At 44.6% G+C, this 20,029-nt stretch overlaps 1 protein-coding gene across 1 annotated transcript; it reads right to left on the bottom strand.

The window, feature by feature from the left end:
• Positions 1-873: 873 nt before the first annotated feature.
• Positions 874-19,186, bottom strand: LOC129868315 (trafficking regulator of GLUT4 1). Its single transcript, XM_055942190.1, has 5 exons — positions 18,866-19,186; positions 5,558-5,810; positions 3,319-3,605; positions 2,604-2,736; positions 874-1,734 (listed from the first exon to the last, which is right to left on the bottom strand). Exons 2-5 carry the CDS (start codon positions 5,724-5,726, stop codon positions 1,718-1,720), a joined length of 606 nt encoding a protein of 201 aa, XP_055798165.1. The 5' UTR covers positions 5,727-5,810; positions 18,866-19,186; the 3' UTR covers positions 874-1,717.
• Positions 19,187-20,029: the final 843 nt, after the last annotated feature.

The raw sequence follows: 20,029 nt of genomic DNA on the forward strand, positions 1-20,029 counted from the left end.
ATATTAAGGACAGAAGCGGGGAAAATGAAGAGTAAAAAGAAAAATTACTGCTTGTCTTTTGTGTTTATTCTAGAGTCTAGTATATTCTCAGACGTTTTATCCTGCATCAGTATCAAGCACCACACCATCTCTCTTTCTCTTCCCCTCTCTGTCTCTCTCTGTCTCTCTCTGTCTCTCTCTGTCTCTCTCTCTCTCTCACACACACACACACACACACACACACACACACACACACACACACACACACACACACACACACACACACACACACACACACACACACACACACACACACACACACACACACACACACACACACACACACACACACATATGCACACGCACACACACACATCCTCTTTGCCTCTATCTGTGCCAAACAAAGGACTGAAGCCCATGCAGCTATCCCCAATCCTCCCCTCCCTCCTCTCCTCTCCTGTTCTTTATCTCCCTCCTTCTCTCAGCCAATGAGAATGTCATTCCGCCGTATGGGTGTGCCTGCCTGTGTCTGTTGTGTGTAACTGCGTACATCTGTCTTCTCTCACACTCTGTGTGTATGGGCGTGTGTGCGGGGGGGGGGGGGGGCGGGGGGGGGTATGCGAGTTACCAGCCCTGAGTGCATGCGAGTTACCAGCCCTGCCTCAATCCCCAACCCAGGGTGACTCATTCTCCCCAGATTCCAGGTATGTTTAAACGAAGACGATGAAGCAAAGATAGATGGATACCCCAGGTTTTTCCCTAAATCAAACTACAGATGGTCCCATCTGTCTCTAACTCCTCCCTCCCTTCACAGAAAAGAACAATATGGAACAAATTCAGAACAACCCCCCCCCCCCCCCCCATCAACATCCTCACATTGATCAAAGATCAATTCCAATCCCTGTCACCTCCCTCCCTCCCTCCCTAACTCTTCCTTTGACTTCTTTAACATGCTCCTATAGTGTGAGATGGTTTTGACGTCACAGTTAAAAGGATCCCTTGGTTGTGTTACAGTGGTGTGGACAGACTGGAGATTAATGGTACAGTGGAAGAACATAATCCCATTACAGAGAAAAGCAGATGTCCTTTCGGCGACACCGTGTTTTGTCACGTTCGGAGCCGCTCGGGAGGAGCAGCCTGGTCCTGGAATACTATGCAGAGACTTTAAATACAGTCTGAGAGACTCATGCAACCATTGCAGGGGATCATGGCCTCGTTGACCAGAGTTAGACTTGTTAGACGTGTCTCTCTCATTCAGAGGAACCAGTCTGGCTGTCTCTTGTCTATCCTACCTCAGTGTTGTTCTGCGTGACGCCTTCGACTTTCTGAGTGATGGCGGCAGCCAGTGACGAGTGGTCCAAAAAATAGGTGGGTAACTCTTTATCACTGTTCACGGTCAATAATGCATTTGTCTGCAAAAGGTGGGTAAACACTCGAGCAAAATTAAAAACGTGCGTTTCCGGCGTTTACATACGTTTACCCTGCACTACACCACTGGTGGCAGCGTTGGGGTCCGTGGTGTAGGAGGTAGAGATGAGGGACTTGTCTATCTGTTTCAGAGAACATATTACAGGCCATACATGCTCGTGCAGCAAAAAAACGGGGACGAGGGACTATACTGTAGGTTGCAGGTGCTTTTGTAGAATAGTGTTTTGATCGTAGGAAAGGGGAAAAGTCTGGTTGGGATGGTTGTTTGTGTGCTGTCTTGCGATCTTGCTCTTGGTTTCCATGGTGACCCTCAGGATTTTATTATACCTAATAATAAAGAGAAAACACAAGGGTGTTTGTAAAGATGTCATCAATAATGTTATAAAGTACAAACACTGAAAACGGTCTGACTCAAACCAGCCACAGATGGACGCAAATAAAGAACCAGACACATCAAACGCAGGTTGGCATTTATTGGGATGAATCTTGTCCTGGAGGCAGCTCTGCAGGGTGGTCACTAGCTGGCCAAGCCACAAAGTGGCCCCTGGGCACCAAACTCCAGGGCACCCCTCCCAACCCTGGAGGTTGGGTGCCCCGGGGCACGTGCACTGTGTGCCCATTCTGTAAGCTGGCCCTGCCCTAACCTCAACCCTAACCTTAACCACATGCCTAAAAAAATGTCATTACTTTTTTACGATATAGACAATTCTGACTTTGCGGCTGACCCATCTAGCGGAAACCGCTCAGCTCTGCCTCCAGGACAAGATTCCTCCCAATAAACCTCAACCTACACAACAAACAGAAAATCAAAAACCGACGTTAACGGAGCTACAAAGTCCATGATTCAATCTGATCGTGTTCGTAGACAAAGCAACTTTTAAAGGCAATGATCCCGCGTTCGCATTCACGGTAAACGCTGCACATGTCGACTTATTAGGAAATTACCTTTAAATGGCGCATTGTTGACAACGCAATCAGATTGAATCCTGGCCAAGATAGGGGAAAAAACAAACAAAAAGGTACAACAACGGGCCCTAACCTAACCCAGCACTGAAAATCTTGCACAAACTCAAACACAGACATGACCAAAGCAGGATAGAACACACACAAACAAACAAACAAAAGCTGCACGTAACGACAGACACAAAACAGCACCGCAACGAGAACTCGAGAGCTCCGCCACTTTGGCCACTCACTTCCCCAGTTTAAGACGATGGCTGCGATGATGATGATGACCCCGCCAACTAACGAGACGATGGACAGCACCATTGCGTTCCGGCCCAGACGCCGCGCCCCGTCAATGTTCCCCAGCTGCAGGCTGTTCCTCGACTGGAGAATAGGGAGACATGTTATTGATTAGGTTACAAAATGCTAGTAAGTTTACCAAAATTACCAGGTTGTTCAGAAATCCTGGTTGTAAGATTCCTAGAATCAGGAGGGAATTAAGCAGGAAAACCAGGAATCCATAATCTGGGATTTCTAGAAAACCTGGGAATTTTGGGACCCTAGTTGGTGTATATAAATCATGAAGAACACAGATATGACACGTAAATAAATACACACAGTAATTCATTCACATAACCCTGCTTCAACATACACACACAAATATAACCATGCATGGAGGCAGGCAGACAGACAGACGGAGAGACAGACACACAGGCAAAACTCACTGTGAAGACAAAAGGTTAAAAGCAGTGGGTGGCAGTCCTATCTCTTCTGACCAGAACATTGGCCATCATTTTCTGTTCATTTCCCAGCAGGTGATCACTAACACATCGCGGCCTCCCACTGCTTTTAGCTGTTCATCTTTGTGGTGTTTCTTAGATATCACACGCACTCATGCACACACACACATTCCTTCACAGACAACACTTACAAACCACATGTCAAATACTTAAAAGTTCCACTCGCCATAACAGAGAAGACGAGAGCCACGATGTTGATGGGCCACAAGGGGCAGAAGCAGGACAGGATGGCCAGGATCAGGTAGTCTCTAGGGGGCTTGCCGTTGTCCTCCTCTGTCACGGTGCTGGGCTGACGGCTGATTGAAGGCCTGGGAGACCCTGCCCCATGACCCAGCAGGGACCCAGAGCGGCTTCCTTTCCGGGCACGGCCGTTGGTTGGTCTTGCGTGTTGCAGTCGCTTGGGGGACGAGATGGAAGATGTGGGCGAGGAGTCGGCAGCACACATTCCATTACCTGTAGTAGGGTGGGTAGAGGGAGGCAAGGAGGGTGAAAAGGAGGGACAAAGAAGGAACGAGAGAATGTCCTCATATTTTTGTCACCAAAATCGGGAATCCAGACATGATTCAACATCTATAGACGGGTCGGCTGACAACGTCACGAAAACTATGCGCGTGTATAAATGTGGCCGGAAGGTGTGTGTTATGATTCTGAACAGCCAGATAACTAGCAACAATGACAAGAAGCCGATGTGCTAGCTAGTTTAGCCTACTCAAACACCCTGCTCAAACAGAGGGATGCTATGTTAGCTAGCTGGCTATGACTATCCAACACAACACTGGAACTCTTCCAAGTCAAGGTAAGCTTTTGGTTTTACAAATGTATTGCCACCGGGGCCTGCCGGCGTAACTGCTTACTGACTGTACACTGTAACGTTACTGCATGATTGTAGCAGGTTTACTAACGCGTTAGTTCTATTAGCTATGTTGACTATGATGTTACTTTAGCTAATATGGTGACAACGATGTAGACTGTGTGTAGCGGTTATGGTTCGGCTTGGAAAGGTTTTTTCGCCTGGTCACATACAGCTGATGTGTTGTGCATTGAAGTCCACAAGCAAAGGAAAAAGGTGTGAGGAGTGAATAGATGTGAGAAGGAATAGAACGAGGCTGCTATGAAAGTGAACTGTGTTTACTCGTGATCAGGGATATATTCATTCCGCAAATTCTGTTGAAAAACGTTTCTTAAATGGAAGCAAACGGAACAAAATGGGGACAAACATACCTGAATTTGTCCAATAGAAACTTTTGTTTGCAACTGTTGGACTAATGATTACACCCGATATCAGCTAGATGCAGGAAAGAGTGTGCAAGGCTGTATTGAATGTGTCACTGTCTGTCCATGTGAATGTGTCTCTGTCTGACTCCTCAAATTTTTCTCTCAACCTGTGTGCACCTACATTGTAAACTTTCATTCATAGGCTAGGTTATAGCAACCTCATGATGGGTATAGGGGAAATTTGAGTATCATGTAGTAGCCTAAACCTATCGATGTTACATTGAACTGGGTGAATGGAATATGAATGACAATAGAATGTAATAGAAATAAGGCCATGCTCATGAAAAATCGTCCTCCCTCATCTTAAATGACACCGACCACCACTGATGTATAGATAGGTGTAATCTAGAGCTCTCGCTCTTGCTTCTCCTTCATTTTGGAAGAAATTAATTTGTTCAAAACTGTTCTAGAGCGTGTTGATTTTTAATCCGGGTGTATCCTGTTATTGACACACTTGTTGAATTATGCTGCACAAGCTGACAACAACAGTAATTCATGAGGCAGTCTAGATAGAGCAGGTGAGTGCATGTAGGCCTAGACAGAGGCATTTTTTTGTGGTTCACATCAATATATTTGTACAATTCTCAAATGGCTCTGAAACCCCTTCTGAAAAAATATTGCATTCAGAGTGCAGTATAATTGCTATATGATGCAAAAACTGCATCCAAAGTACCACAGTTGATTGCAATATACTGCCCTTTTACTGCAGTTTCAAAACTTTCAATATTTTGTTTGGAAGGGCACAAGGGATTGACGTATGGTCTGGTCAAGCCAATAATCTACATTTACTTTTTGTTTGGAAAGGGATAAAAAGAAAGGGTTTAATTGAAAGACTAGTGAAGGGAAGGGGGGATTGAGTCATTGAAAAAAGAAAGGGTGCTGAAGAGAAGAGAAGGTTGCTATCTGTAAATCATGCATCTGTCTTAAGTGATTCCCGGATGGATATTGCCAGACACTCAGGGTAATGAGAAGAGGAAGTGAAGGGACATCTCTAGAACACAAACATTCGTAGAGTCGTAGATCACAACAACAGAGATGAGCTCAAAGTGTTGAGAGGGGTGTTAATTTGAAGTTGGGGTGGGTAAGGGTGGAGGAGGATAGGGGGGGGGGGTTGTGGAATATTTATTTACTGGTCTCCATCTTCTCGCTGATTACTGCCAAGTGGTCTTTGGATTCCGATTGGCTGGAGTCATGGGCTGTCTCTTGGTGCTCAGCGCTGGTTGGCTGGGAGGTGATAGTCTGCTCCGGCTGCTGTTCTCCCTCCGCTCCACTGGGGGCAGCATTGGTGTTGGAAGCCATGGCAGAATGCGGACGATGTTGTTTTCACTGGTAGTTTGGGCCTGTTTGGTGATTGGTCTTGATTGGACTTTTGATCTTCTTCAACTGAAATTAACAGGGGAAATAGAGAACATAATTAATTTGACAGTTACTTGCATTGTGGTGTTATCGAATTACCAGTTTGTTAGCATGGAAGTCTTAGAGCTCCTGCAATGTTCTGATCAACCATACAGTATACTATAGTCTAGTGTTTCTAAACATTTTATACAGGTATACCAGGGACCAGCCAGCAAGCAATGTCTTTCTTCATTGGGACTGCATAGATTAAACTTGACATTTTACCAAATCGTAGTCCGCTAACCATCTGAGGAGCGGGTAAGCAACATCCGGGGACCATATAGGAAGGAAACTACTCAGGGATTTCACCATGAGGCCAATGTTGACTTTAAAATAGTTACAGAGTTTATTGGCTGTGATAAAGGAAAACTGAGGATGGATCAACATTGTATTTACTCCACAGTACTAACCTAATTGACAGAGTGAAAAGATGGAAGACTGTACAGAATACAAATATTCCAAAACATGCATACTGTTTGTAACAAGGCACTTAAGCAATACTACAACAATTTGGCAAAGCAATTCACTTTTTGGCCTGAAGACAAAGTGTTATGTTTGGGGCAAATCCAATGTAACACATTGCAGAGTACCACTCTCCATACTTTCAAGCATAGTGGTGGCTGCATCATGTTATGGGTATGCTTGTAATTGTTAAGTACTGGGGAGTTTTTCAGGATAAAAAAATGACGGAATGGAGCTAAGCACAGGCAAAATCCTAGAGGAAAACCTGGTTTAATCTGCTTTCCACTAGACACTGAGAGAGGAATTCACATGTCAGCAGGACAATAACCTAAATCACAAGGCCAAATCTACACTGGTTGCTTACCAAGAAGACAGTGAATGTTCCTGAGTGGCTGAGTTACAGTTTTGACTTAAATCTACTAGAAAATCTATGGCAATGATCAACAACCAATTTGACAGAGCTTGAACAATCCAGGTGTGGAAAGCTCTTAGAGACTTACCCAGAAAGACTCACAGATGTAATTGCTGCAAAAGGTGCATCTACAAAGTATTGACTCAGGGGTGTGAATACTTATGTTAATGAGTATTCACACAGGTATTGTGTGTAGATGGATACATTTTAAATTCAGGCTGTAACACAACAAAATGTGTAATAAGTCAAGGGGTATGAATACTTTCTGAAGGCATATACTGTTGGGAATAGGGTGCTATTTGGGACATAGGGTGCTATTTGAGACTACTGCCAATAAACATTGTACCTGCTCTGTTAATAATGCACTGTTGCCAGTAGCAACCGACTGACTGACCAATGAGAATATCTTTCCACATAGGTATGAAGCCTCTGGGAATGTACCAGATGTTCTTCAAAGAGAGGAAATGTTTGGAAAATAAAATGTTTTTTACAACTATGCAATACAATAAAGCCATAAAACAGCAAGGAGTAGGCTATGACTAAAGACCTGCAATGTTAGACAGAGTAAATGGCAGAGGAAAAGGCACTTCTCTTATAACTAGTTAGAACTGGTTCAGGGAACAGAACCGAAAACCGTAAAATAAAGGAAATTATTTGAGGAACAGAACCCAAACCAAAAACGAAAGTGATCTATTCTGTTCCGAAACAGAACCGTTCTTTTAAATGCATGGTAAACGGTTAATAACGTTATATTAGGCTCCGGGATTTTTTTTCCCAGTCCCACAAAAATCGCAACAAACTGCCTATACAAAGCCCTCACTCTGTCACTCAGAAACGTATTCCAGGTGTATTGCTGCCACCAACTGGACGGGTTGAAAAAACTGGGTAAAAAGAAAATCCATACATGATAGGGAAAACTAACTTGATCCACCCCCCCCCCCCAAAAAAAATAGTACATTGACAAAAACAAAACAAAACTCCTACTTCTTCCTTCCTTCAAATCTCCAAATCTCCCTTCTCATGCTCTAGGGCTTGAGAGGGTGGTACGGCTTGTGACAACTACTCCGGCGAAAAATCTTTCAGTCACAGGAACCGGCTCCGCCACATCCACAATGAAGTATGGTTGGCTGGGACAGAGAAGCCGCTCCTTCGTAGGTATGATTCTGTGGAACTAATTAAGATTATGCATGTCATAACTAGATACACAGCGCTTCGAGGCAAGCCTCCATCCTCTCTCACTCTCAAAATTGCAGTTGCATCTCGCCCTACATTGTGGCAGGTAGCACAGTGTGTGTGTTTGTCTTTCATTATGATTAAACCATGCTTTTACGGCAAAATAAAGTTTGCTTTTAACGACTTTCCTATACAGATTAAATGATTTACCCACTCCAGAAAAGCTGCTCTATCCGGTAAAGTAATTTAGTGTTGAGCTAAAATGTAAAATACATAAAGTACCATTCAAAAGTTTGGATACACCTACTCATTCAAGGGTTTTTCTTTATTTTCACTATTTTTTATATTTTTTATATTGTAGAATAATAATGGAGACATCAAAACTATAAAATAATACATATGGAATCATGTATTAACTAAAAAGTGTTAAACAAATCAAAATGTTTTATATTTGAGATTCTTCAAAGTAGCCACCCTTTGCCTTGATGACAACTTTGCACACTCTTGGCATTCTCTCAACCAGCTTCACCTGGAATGCTTTTCCAACAGTCTTGAATGAGTACCCACATATGCTGAGCACTTGTTGGGTGCTTTTCCTTCATTCTGAAGTCCAACTCATCCCAAACCATCTCAATTGGGTTGAGGTCAGGTGATAGTGTCACACCCTGGCCTTAGTTATCTTTGTTTTCATTATTATTTTAGTTAGGTCAGGGTGTGACATGGGGAAGTTGGTGTGTTTTTGTATTGTCTAGGGTGTTTGTAGGTTTAATGGGGTAATGTCTGTTCTAGGTGTTTGTATGTCGATGGCTGCCTAGATTGGTTCTCAATTAGAGACAGCTGTGGTTTATTGTCTCTTATTGGGAGCCATTTTTAAGGCAGCCATGGGCATCATGTGTTTTGTGGGTAATTGTCTATGTCAGTATGTTGAACGTTTGTTGCTTGTTTGTGCACTAACGTTTGTAGCTTCACGGTCGTTTGTTGTTTTGGTTAGTTTATGTATAGTGTTTGTTTCATGTTTTTTCCCTCTCTTACAAAATAAAGAGATGTATTTTGCATACGCTGCGCCTTGGTCCACTGTCATTCAAGAAGACTACCGTGACAGAATTACCCACCAACATCGGACCAAGCAGCGTAAATCAAGGCAGACAAGGCAGAGTGGCTGGAAGCCCGAGAGGCTCCCCCAAAAATTTCTTGGGGGAGGGCACACGGGGAGTGTGGCTGGGTCAAGTGGGAGAATTGAGCTAGTTCCCCGTGCTTACCATCAGGAGCAGTTGGCTAAACTAATGTATGAGTCGGAGAATGTGGAGGAGTTATTGGACAGATTGGAGGAAAGTGAAAGGATGGGAGATTATGAGACATTTGAGGAGTTGTTGGTGTTATTGGAGGAGAGCGACGAGAGAGAGATGTTGATATGGGGGAGTATACAACCAGGTAAGGTTGGGAAGCCTCCTGTGCGTCTCCTGAGCCCTGTACGCACTGTTCCTTCTCCCCGCACTCTTCCTGAGGTGCGTGCCCTCAGCCCGGTACCACCAGTACCGGTACCACGCACCAGGCCTATAGTGCGCCTCCAGAGTCCAGTGTGCCCTGTTCCTCCTCCACGTACTAGCCCTATGGTGCATGTCTCCAGTCCGGTACCACGCACCAAGCTTCCTGTGTGTCAACAGAGCCCTGTTCCTCCTCCACGCACTAACCCTGTGGTGCATGTCTCCAGCCCATTACCACCAGTGCCTACACCACGCACCAAGCCTCCTGTGTGTCCCCAGAGTCCTGTGCGTCCTGTTGCTGCTCCCCGCACTAGCCCTGAGATGCGTGTCCCCAGCCTGGTACCACCAGTTCCGGCACCACGCACTAGGCCTAATGTGCGTCTCCAGGGTCCAGTATGCCCTGTTCCTTCTCCCCGCACTAGCCTGAAGGTGCGTGTCCCCAGCCCGGTAACACCAGTTCCGGCACCACGCACCAGGCCTACAGTGCGCCTCAGCCGGCCAGAGTCTGCCGTCTGCACAGCGGTGCCTGAACTGCCCGTCTGCCAAGCGCCATCTGAGCCATCAGTCTACCCAGCGCCATCTGAGCCATCCGTCTGCCCAGCGCCATCTGAGCCATCCGTCTGCCCAGCGCCATCTGAGCCATCCGTCTGCCCAGCGCCATCTGAGCCATCCGTCTACCCAGCGCCATCTGAGCCATCCGTCTGCCCCGAGCCATTAGAGCCGCCCGTCTGTCCCGAGCCGTCAGAGCCGTTCGTCAGTCCCGAGCCGTCAGAGCCGTTCGTCAGTCAGGAGCCGCTAGAGCCATTCGTCAGTCAGGATCTGCCAGAGCCGCCAACCAGACAGGATCTGCCAGAGCCGCCAACCAGACAGGATCTGCATGAGCCGCCAACCAGACAGGATCTGCATGAGCCTCCAACCAGACAGGATCTGCCAGATCCGTCAGCCAGCCATGAGCAGCCAGATCCGTCAGCCAGCCATGAGCAGCCAGATCCGTCAGCCAGCCATGAGCAGCCATATCCGTCAGCCAGCCATGAGCAGTCAGATCCGTCAGCCAGCCATGAGCAGCCAGATCCGTCAGCCAGCCATGAGCCATCCAGCCAGGATCCGTCAGCCAGCCATGAGCCATCCAGCCAGGATCCGTCAGCCAGCCATGAGCCATCCAGCCAGGATCTGTCAGCCAGCCATGAGCCATCCAGCCAGGATCCGTCAGCCAGCCATGAGCCATCCAGCCAGGATCCGCCAGAGCCGTCATCCAGCCAGGATCCGCCAGAGCCGTCATCCAGCCAGGATCCGCCAGAGCCGTCATCCAGCCAGGATCCGCCAGAGCAGTCATCCAGCCAGGATCCGCCAGAGCCGTCATCCAGCCAGGATCCGCCAGAGCCGTCATCCAGCCAGGATCCGCCAGAGCCGTCATCCAGCCAGGATCCGTCATCCAGCCAGGATCCGTCATCCAGCCAGGATCCGTCCCTCAGTCCGGAGCTGCCGTCCCTCAGTCCGGAGCTGCCGTCCCTCAGTCCGGAGCTGCCCCTTAGTCCGGTGCTGCCCCTTAATCCAGTGGGGTTAATGTGGAGGGTGGCTATTTGGAGGAGGCTACGAAAGCGGGTAGTGACTATGGTGGGGTGGGGACCACGACCAGTGCCAGAGCCGCCACCGTGGACAGACGCCCACCCAGACCCTCCCCTAGACTTTATGCTGGTGCGCCCGGAGTTTGCACCTTAAGGGGGGGGGTTATGTCACACCCTGGCCTTAGTTATCTTTGTTTTCATTATTATTTTAGTTAGGTCAGGGTGTGACATGGGGAAGTTGGTGTGTTTTTGTATTGTCTAGGGTGTTTGTAGGTTTAATGGGGTAATGTCTGTTCTAGGTGTTTGTATGTCGATGGCTGCCTAGATTGGTTCTCAATTAGAGACAGCTGTGGTTTATTGTCTCTAATTGGGAGCCATATTTAAGGCAGCCATGGGCATCATGTGTTTTGTGGGTAATTGTCTATGTCAGTATGTTGAACGTTTGTTGCTTGTTTGTGCACTAACGTTTGTAGCTTCACGGTCGTTTGTTGTTTTGGTTAGTTTGTGTATAGTGTTTGTTTCATGTTTTTTCCCTCTCTTACAAAATAAAGAGATGTATTTTGCATACGCTGCGCCTTGGTCCACTGTCATTCAAGAAGACTACCGTGACAGATAGTAGAGGCCAGATCATCTGATGCAGCATTTCATCACTCTCCTTCTTGGTTAAATAGCCCTTACACAACCTGGAGGTGTGTTGGATCATTGTCCTGTTGAAAAACAAATGATAGTCCCACTAAGCGCAAACCAGATGGGATGGCGTATCACTGCAGAAAGCTGTGGTAGCCATGCTGGTTAGGTGTGCCTTGAATTCTAAATAATATCACTGACAGTGTCACCAGCAAAGCACCCACACACCATCACACCTTCTCCTCCATGTTTCATGGTGGGAACCACACATGAGAAGATCATCCGCTCACCTACTCTGCGTCTCACAAAGACCCGGCAGTTGGAAACAAAAATCTCACATTTGGACTCATCAGACCAAAGGGCAGATTTCCACCGGTCTAATGTCCATTGCTCATGTTTCTTGGCCCAAGCAAGTCTCTTATTCTTATTGGTGTCCTTTAGTGGTGGTTTCTTTGCAGAATTCCGACCATGAAGGCCTGATTCACACAGTCTCCTCTGAACAGTTGATGTTGAGATGTGTCTGTTACTTTAACTCTGTGAAACATATATTTGGGCTGCAATCTGAGGCTGGTAACTCTAATGAACTTATCCTCCGCAGCAGAGGTAACACTGGATCTTCCTTTGTTGTGGCAGTTCTCATGGGAGCCAGTTTCATCATAGCGACTGCACTTGAAGAAACTTTCAAAGTTCTTGAAATGTTCCGGATTAACTGACCTTCATGTCTTAAAGTAATGATGGACTGTTGTTTCTCTTTGCATATTTCAGCTGTTCTTGCCATAAATGGACTTGGTCTTTTACCAAATAGGGCTATCTTCTGTATACCACCCCTACCTTGTCACAACACAACTGATTGGCTCAAACGCATTAAGAAGGATAGAAATTCAAAAAATGTACTTTTAACAAGACACGCCTGTTAATTGAAATGCATTTCAGGTGAATACCTCATGAAGAAGCTGGTTGAGAGAATGCCAAGACTCAGCAAAGCTGTCATCGAGGTAAAGGGTGGCTACTTTGAAGTATCTCAAATATAAAATCAATTTTAATTTGTTGAACACTTTTTTGGTTACTACATGATTCCATATGTTATTTCATTGTTTTGTTGTCTTCACTATTATTCTACGATGTAGAAAATAGTAAAAATTAAGAAAAACCCTTTAATGAGTAGGTGTGTCCAAACTTTGGACTGGTACTGTATATATTCCTGAGGTTTAAAAGGGAACAGAAAGGAGCGATATAAACCCATACTTTTTTTGTGTTCGAACTGGTTCAGAACTTTATTTTGCTGGTCAGAACATTCGAACGGAAGCAAAAAAATTATGGTTCTGTTCAGAACTAAACGATTCGGGGGAAAAATGGTTCCAACCCCTGGTTATGCTTTAATATCTAGCTGTTGACCAATATCGGTTCCCTTGTAGGATGTCATGAAGTATCAAATCAAATCAAACTTTATTTGTTACATGCGCCAAATACAACAGGTGTAGACCTTACAGTGAAATGCTTACTTACAAGCCCTTAACCAACAATGCAGTTCAAGAAAGAGTTAAGAAAATATTTACCAAATAAACTAAAGTAAAAAGTAATAAAAAGTAACAGAATAAAATAACAATAACAAGGCTATATACAGGGGGTACTGGTACCGAGTCAATGTGCGGGAGTACAGGTTAGTCGAGGTAATTTGTACAAGTAGATATTGGTAAAGTGACTATGCATAGATAATAAACAGTCTCATGGCTTGGGGGTAGAAGGTGTTAAGGAGCCTTTTGGTCCTAGACTTGGCGCTCCGGAACCGCTTGCCGTGCGGTAGCAGAGAGAACAGTCTATGACTTGGGTGACTGGAGTCTTTGACAATTTTTGGGGCTTTCCTCTGACACTGCCTAGTATATAGGTCCTGGATGACAGGAAGCTTGGCCCCAGTGATGTACTAGGCCGTATGCACTACACTCTGTAGCACCTTACGATCAGATGCCGAGCAGTTGCCATAGCAGGCGGTGATGCAACCGGTCAGGATGCTCTCGATGGTGCAGCTGTAGAACTTTTTGAAGATCTGGGGACCCATTTCCAAATCTTTTCAGTCTCCTGAGGGGGAAAGGTGTTGTCGTGCCCTCTTCACGACTGTCTTGGTGTGTTTGGAACATTATAGTTCGTTGGTGATGTGGACACCAAGGAACTTGAAACTCTCGACACGCTCCACTACAGCCCTGTCGATGTTAATGTGGGCCTGTTCAGCCCGCCTTTTCCTGTAGTACACGATCAGCTCCTTTGTCTTGCTCACATCACATTGAGGGAGAGGTTGTTGTCCTGGCAGTCTCTGACCTCCTCCCTATAGACTGTCTCATCGTTGTGGGTAATCAGGCCTACCACTGTTGTGTCGTCAGCAAACTTAATGATGGTGTTGGAGTCGTGTTTGGCCATGCAGTCGTGGATGAACATGGAGTACAGGAGGGGACTAAGCACGCACCCCTGAGGGGCCCCAGTGTTGAGGATCAGCGTGGCAGACGTATTGTTACCTACCCTTACCACCTGGGGGCGGCCCGTCAGAAAGTCCAGGATCCAGTTGCAGACGGAGGTGTTTAGTCCCAGGGTCCTTAGCTTAGTGATGAATTTTGTGGGCACTATGGTGTTGAACGCTGAGCTGTATCTGACTCCTCCTTAAGATAAGCCACACCCATCAAACCCCACCCTTCTAACCTTTATGCCACACCCCTCCTATCTGCACACCTCTCTCAGCCTTTGGTCGTGTTCCAGGCTGACTACATTTCAGATGCCTGACAGATCTCACAACACCTTGATAGGTGTTTTAAATGTCTGCTAACCACATCATATGATAGAACAATCTGATGCCAGACTCCGCAGTCGATGATGTGGCACTCAACCATTGGTTGGTGAAACGTAAAGTCAGCAATGTAGTTGACCTGGTATGCGACCAAAGTCTTCCGACAGGTGACGTCACACTTACGTGGCGCTATTCCCTTACATAAGTTACACAACCTAAGTTAGCTAAGTTAGACAACCACATATCACAGTCACTTGACCGACCAAATCTGACATAAGACAATTCTATCAACCCTCTTATCATTTTGAATAAGAGTTAGAGTGAGGATTAGAGGTAATAAGGATTAGTCCGTATCGAATAGTAAGGCTGGGATACATTCAAACCTGCCATAGAGACAGAATCATTGGATCACTTGTTTTGGTTTTTGGTCGCAGGTTCAGGAATGGCTGAAGAATTTGAACATTTACTTGGAGCTAACTTTGCAAATAGCACTGCTAGGTGATTTGAAAAGTCATAGTCAATCGATCAATAGTATATATTGAACAAAAATATAAACAGAACATGTAAAGTGTTGGTCCCATGTTTCATGAGCTGAAATAAAAGATCCCAGAAATGTTCCATACGCACAAAAAGCTTATTTCTCTCAAATTTTGTGCACAAATGTGTTAACATCCATATTAGTGAGGATTTATTCGTTTTCAAGATAATCCATCCATCTGACAGGTGTGGCATATCAAGAAGCCGATTAAACAGAAGGATCATTACACAGGTGCACCTTGTGCTGGGGGACACTAAAATGTGCAATTTTGTCACACAACACAATGCCACAGATGTCTCAAGTTTTGAGGGAGCGAGCAATTGGCATGCTGACTGCAGGAATGTCCACCAGAGCTGTTGCCAGAGAATTTAATATTCCTTTCTCTACCATAAGCCGCGTCCAACCGGCCTCACAACCACAGACCACGTGTAACCACGCCAGCCAAGGACCTCCACATCCAGCTTCTTCCCCTGTGGGATCATCTGAGACCAGCCACCGGGACAGCTGATGAAACTGAGGAGTATTTCTGTGTGTAATAAAGCCCTTTTGTTGGGAAAAACTCATTCTGATTGGCTGGGCCTGGCTCCCACTGGTTGAATCAATGTTGAATGAATGTTGTTTCCATGTCATTTCAATTCAATTATGTTGAACCAACATGGAATAGACATTAAATTGACGTCTGTGTCCAGTGAGCTGGTAGTAGTTGGTTAGACAATTTGACCATTGGAAAAAGAGCTACTGCATAAATACTGCAATGCGGGTTTTATTGAATTGAGTCCAAAGTGTTAATGAAATTATAATTATTATAAACATGGTTTAGGGTAGGGACGGTTTGAATTCCCCAAGCAATCAACCTAACCTGGCTCTTACATATTGTCTATAAGACAAACTTACACCCCTTCCCTCACTTCCTTACTTAAGCAGGGATTTAAGTTGCCCTTTCCTGCAATCAAATGACAGAGTGGCCTCATAGGTGGAATGTTATTAATATTTTAATAATTTAATAATTAATAAACATTATTTATTTTTTTACACCGAAAATCTGGTGTTTCTATGTCAAACGGCAGTCTTCTGTGATGTACAGTATATAAAGTGTAATATTGGAATGCAAACTCCAATTGAATACATTTAAACTCTATATCTGACATGTTACAGGTATCTTCTTTTTATTAAGCTCATAACCATTTGTGTGAGGTATATAGTTTTTTTTCAACGTAGATTTGTTTAAGACTACCAAGAAACACTGTGTGGCCAATTTTGCCCACTGCAGTAAATGGATTAAAGGTGCGTTGTAGACCAGCGCATTGCACTGTCGACAATGCACCCCTCAAAGAAAATGTTCCCGACGCTTGTGAAGATCACATTCATTGTAAACACTGTGGATTTTTGGTTTAAAATTAAATAAGAGGTTTGCGCAGGACTGATTTCTTCATCCCACTCCTGCTGCTTTTGCCCGCTCCCACTGGCTTCTTGTTTGACTCCCACCCGCTCCTGCAAGAACTGGTCCCGAACCTGACAACAGTCTGCAATGTTATTTTAGGTGTGTGTTACACAGATCCCAGCAATTTTGCCGACCTAGGCAAGATCAAAATGCGCGAAAATAGCCTAAGAAATATGAGGATAAAGTACCATTGATTTTGGGCCTAGTGCTGAGCGATTAGTCCTTTTTTGAGGTCAGTTCGTTTTTTAAATTTTTTATATATAAACTGTTTTCTGTTTCGATATATATATTCTTTTTTTTCATTAAATGCAAAGCCACATATTGAGAACATTCAATTGCCAAAACATAAAAAAGATTCCATTGTCTCTAACAACTCAGAATAAAGCAATTCATAAGAGCCCCATAATAGTAGTGACGGCCCATTACTGCTTATCACTTATTATTAACAATCATTTATTCACATTCTTTTATTTAAATAAAATATTTCAGTTGTGTACATTACTCTATTATTTAATTCCATCATCTCATCTCTGCTCAGGCAGCAACAGCCAGAGAACCATCTAATGTTATTTCTGTTCTCCCCAACGAGCCAAGTTCTCCTTGGCTAGCGAAAAGGCTATACGTGATCATTGGGTTGCCACATCTGCCCACGTTGAAGAGCTGACGAAATCACAATTTTAGTAGTTCTTCAAAGTAGATATGGCATACTTTCAACTATAAATCGGGTAGTATAACTATGCCTCCCAAACTTTCTCTATCCCTCTCATTGCTGTGTTGAGTACATTCCTCTCTCAAGCGGTCTGCCGGGAAGAATATGCGCAATGAATTCTGGTCATTGTAGTGAATTACCAAATTACAAGGTTTAATATTTGTCTATTGAAAACGAAATTCCCTGCAGCGTTTTTGATTTGATGTCTTTCGTGCTTGATAGGATTTATCTCTAGAGAAACAGCGCGTTGAGCTCATAAAAAAAGGAACTAAGTCATTTAACCGAAGTTGGTCAATTAGTTGTTTAATAATCATCATTTCGGTTAATTGCTTAGGCTATAAGTATTATTGGGCTATATCAGCCAATAGGCTAGACGTAGTTTGAAAGAGAGCCAGAGTTGGGTTGAAATAGAATAGGAGAGTAGACACGTGCACTTCACTTGAACTACGTTTTGCAATACTTTTAGCAGGCAGACAAATAAATGCGTCATCAATACTTAATATCTAGTCAATGTAGGAACCGAAACTATCGCCTGTCATACTTCGGAAGTTAATGTCATTGGAAAGACAACTGCCTCGGTCTTTTCCCCCCATGCATATAGCCTACAGGCTATTTAATTGCGACACCACATATAAGCGCACTTGATCTCGAAAGCCCAACAAAAGGGGAACACTGCTATCTAACGTAATTTACCTTTAAAAGTCAGTTGCAATGCGTTTGCCGATAAGGTGCCTTTGACTGACTCCCGGCCTTACTTCCTCAACAACTTGACATCTGTATATTCTCTGTCCTGTAAATACTTTCATTCCATTTACAGGGTTGTTAGAGTATACTGTGTGTATCCATTCGGGCTCAACATAGCTCCATCTATGAATCTGAGAGCGGTTACATTTCTCCAGCTCCATCCCTCAACTTTATCGAAAAAACAATTGGCTGGTCTGCTGTTTGGCTGTAAAAACGAATTAAGGATGTACATGTCATTTATAAGAAGTGTTCGGCTTCGCTAAGAGGCGTTGTTGAGTCATAAAATCAAATCTAAGTACCACCCAAACCCGCTTCACAAAGATGAATGTTGTGAAACATATATGGGAAATGTAATGGGTATTATAATAAATATTGTACATTATGATGACATTTACATAGAATAATTATCTGCAATTAATGTAGGGAGTGAGACTGACATACTAGAGGAGATGTTGGTAGAATGAAGAGGGGATGGAGGAGAGAAGGGAGGGGAGGAAAGGGGAATGAGCACATCATGGAAAATGTGATCTTAGCCCACCTAGACGTGTGTGTGTGGTGGTGGGGGGGGGGGTGGAGAAGGACTTGCGGTGGATTGCACATGTAATTCATCAAAAAAGCAGGAACACTGTAAATTCTATGTAAAGATGAACAATGACTTTTGCAGACATATATGTTTGGAAAACCACTGAATGCATAATAAAGATGCCTACAGACACAGATACATGCATGCCTGCCTGTCTTACACACACACACACACACACACACACACACACACACACACACACACACACACACACACACACACACACACACACACACACACACACACACACACACACACACACACACAGAGAGAGAGAGAAAGAGAGGCATAAATACACATGCACCCTCTCCCCGCCCTGCCTCGCGCTTTCTCTCATGTACAGGAGTAAATTGTAGAATGAACAAATGACTGGTGCATTCTCTCAGACACACGCGCGCGCACCATAGTCTGCATGCACACACAATGATGACACACCCACTTTAAACCGCACATGCAGTGCATACTGTACACTACAGATAGCAAAATATGAACAAAATCACATAGAAACCGCATGCTATCCACCTAGGCCTACCTGATCTTATTGAGTGACATGAAACATTATCCTTAACATTTTGCTTTTCTTGATCACAATTCCAAATATTACAGAAAATGCAACGTGTAGTAAAAAAGAGAACACAAGTTCAATAAACTACGATTAAAATCTCCACCCAGAATTCGCCGAATTGTCTTTTTCTTTTGATACAAGCTATGGTAAACTGTAACAGTAAAATTAGGCTACAGACCACGCCGTGTGATGTCAAATTGCGCTCTTGTGCTTGCTATGTTGCTACCTCATCTCTCTCTCTCTTTTGTTCAACGGCGCTGCAAGATTGAGGAGAGGGAGGGGGAGTCTGGGAAGGGGAGGCAGGAAACTCCTGTGCCCGGAGGCGGGTAGAAAGGAGGGGAGAGAGGGAGAAGTCGACGCAGCACATGCAATAGGATGCTTTCGCTCGCTTATCTCTCTCGCCCTGCTTTCCTTTATTTTTTTTCTCTCATGCTCTATTTCGCTGATGGGGCAAATAGTATACCAACGCGCCACTTGCGCCGTCCACATACCAATTTAGCTAGTCATACCCCCTCCAGCGGTCCTTTGTCGCTGGTGCACTGACCGACTTATGTTATCCTATATTTATTCCTATAATCATGTGGTCAATATTGTTGACAGTATTCATCAGCAATTGAAAATACAGTGCATGCTTGGCTATTATTTGGCCATGTCTGGCCCAACTTTGCTCATCGCACCTGAAGTGGAGATACCAGCCAGGCCGAGCCATGAGGGATACTTTGGTGTTGTATGCTAGCGACGTCCCGTGGACAGAAATTGCAAACACACACACAGCCTAAACAGAAAAAATACAATAGAGTTACACAAGGGACCTACCTCATGTTTATTTTAATGTTATTTAACCTTTAACCCGGCAAGTCGGTTAATAACAAATTGTTATTTACAATGACGGCCTACCACGGCCAAACCCTCTAACCCGGGAGACGCTGGGCCAATTGTGCGCAACCCTATGGGACTATTGATCATTGCCGAACCAGGGTCTGTAGTGACGCCTCTAACACTGATGCAGTGCCTTAGACCGATGCGCCACTCGGGAGTGTAGGCCAAGTTATAGTGGGTCTGTTTGCTCTTTGGAAAAACAAAACATTTGATCATTAGCTAAACCACACTTTGTTCTTCGTATTTTACATG

This window comes from Salvelinus fontinalis, chromosome 2 (assembly GCF_029448725.1).
Source record: "Salvelinus fontinalis isolate EN_2023a chromosome 2, ASM2944872v1, whole genome shotgun sequence".
Lineage (NCBI taxonomy): Eukaryota > Metazoa > Chordata > Actinopteri > Salmoniformes > Salmonidae > Salvelinus > Salvelinus fontinalis.

Bases quoted from the DNA above. Each gene is read 5' to 3' on its own strand.
- LOC129868315 (XM_055942190.1), bottom strand. From the start codon at position 5,726: ATGGCTTCCAACACCAATGCTGCCCCCAGTGGAGCGGAGGGAGAACAG. The intron at 3,606-5,557 runs GTAAATAAATAT...ACCCTACTACAG, and splicing joins CAGCGAGAAGATGGAGACCA to GTAATGGAATGTGTGCTGCC. The intron at 2,737-3,318 runs GCGAGTGGAACT...CCTATTCTCCAG, and splicing joins CTCTCGTCTTCTCTGTTATG to TCGAGGAACAGCCTGCAGCT.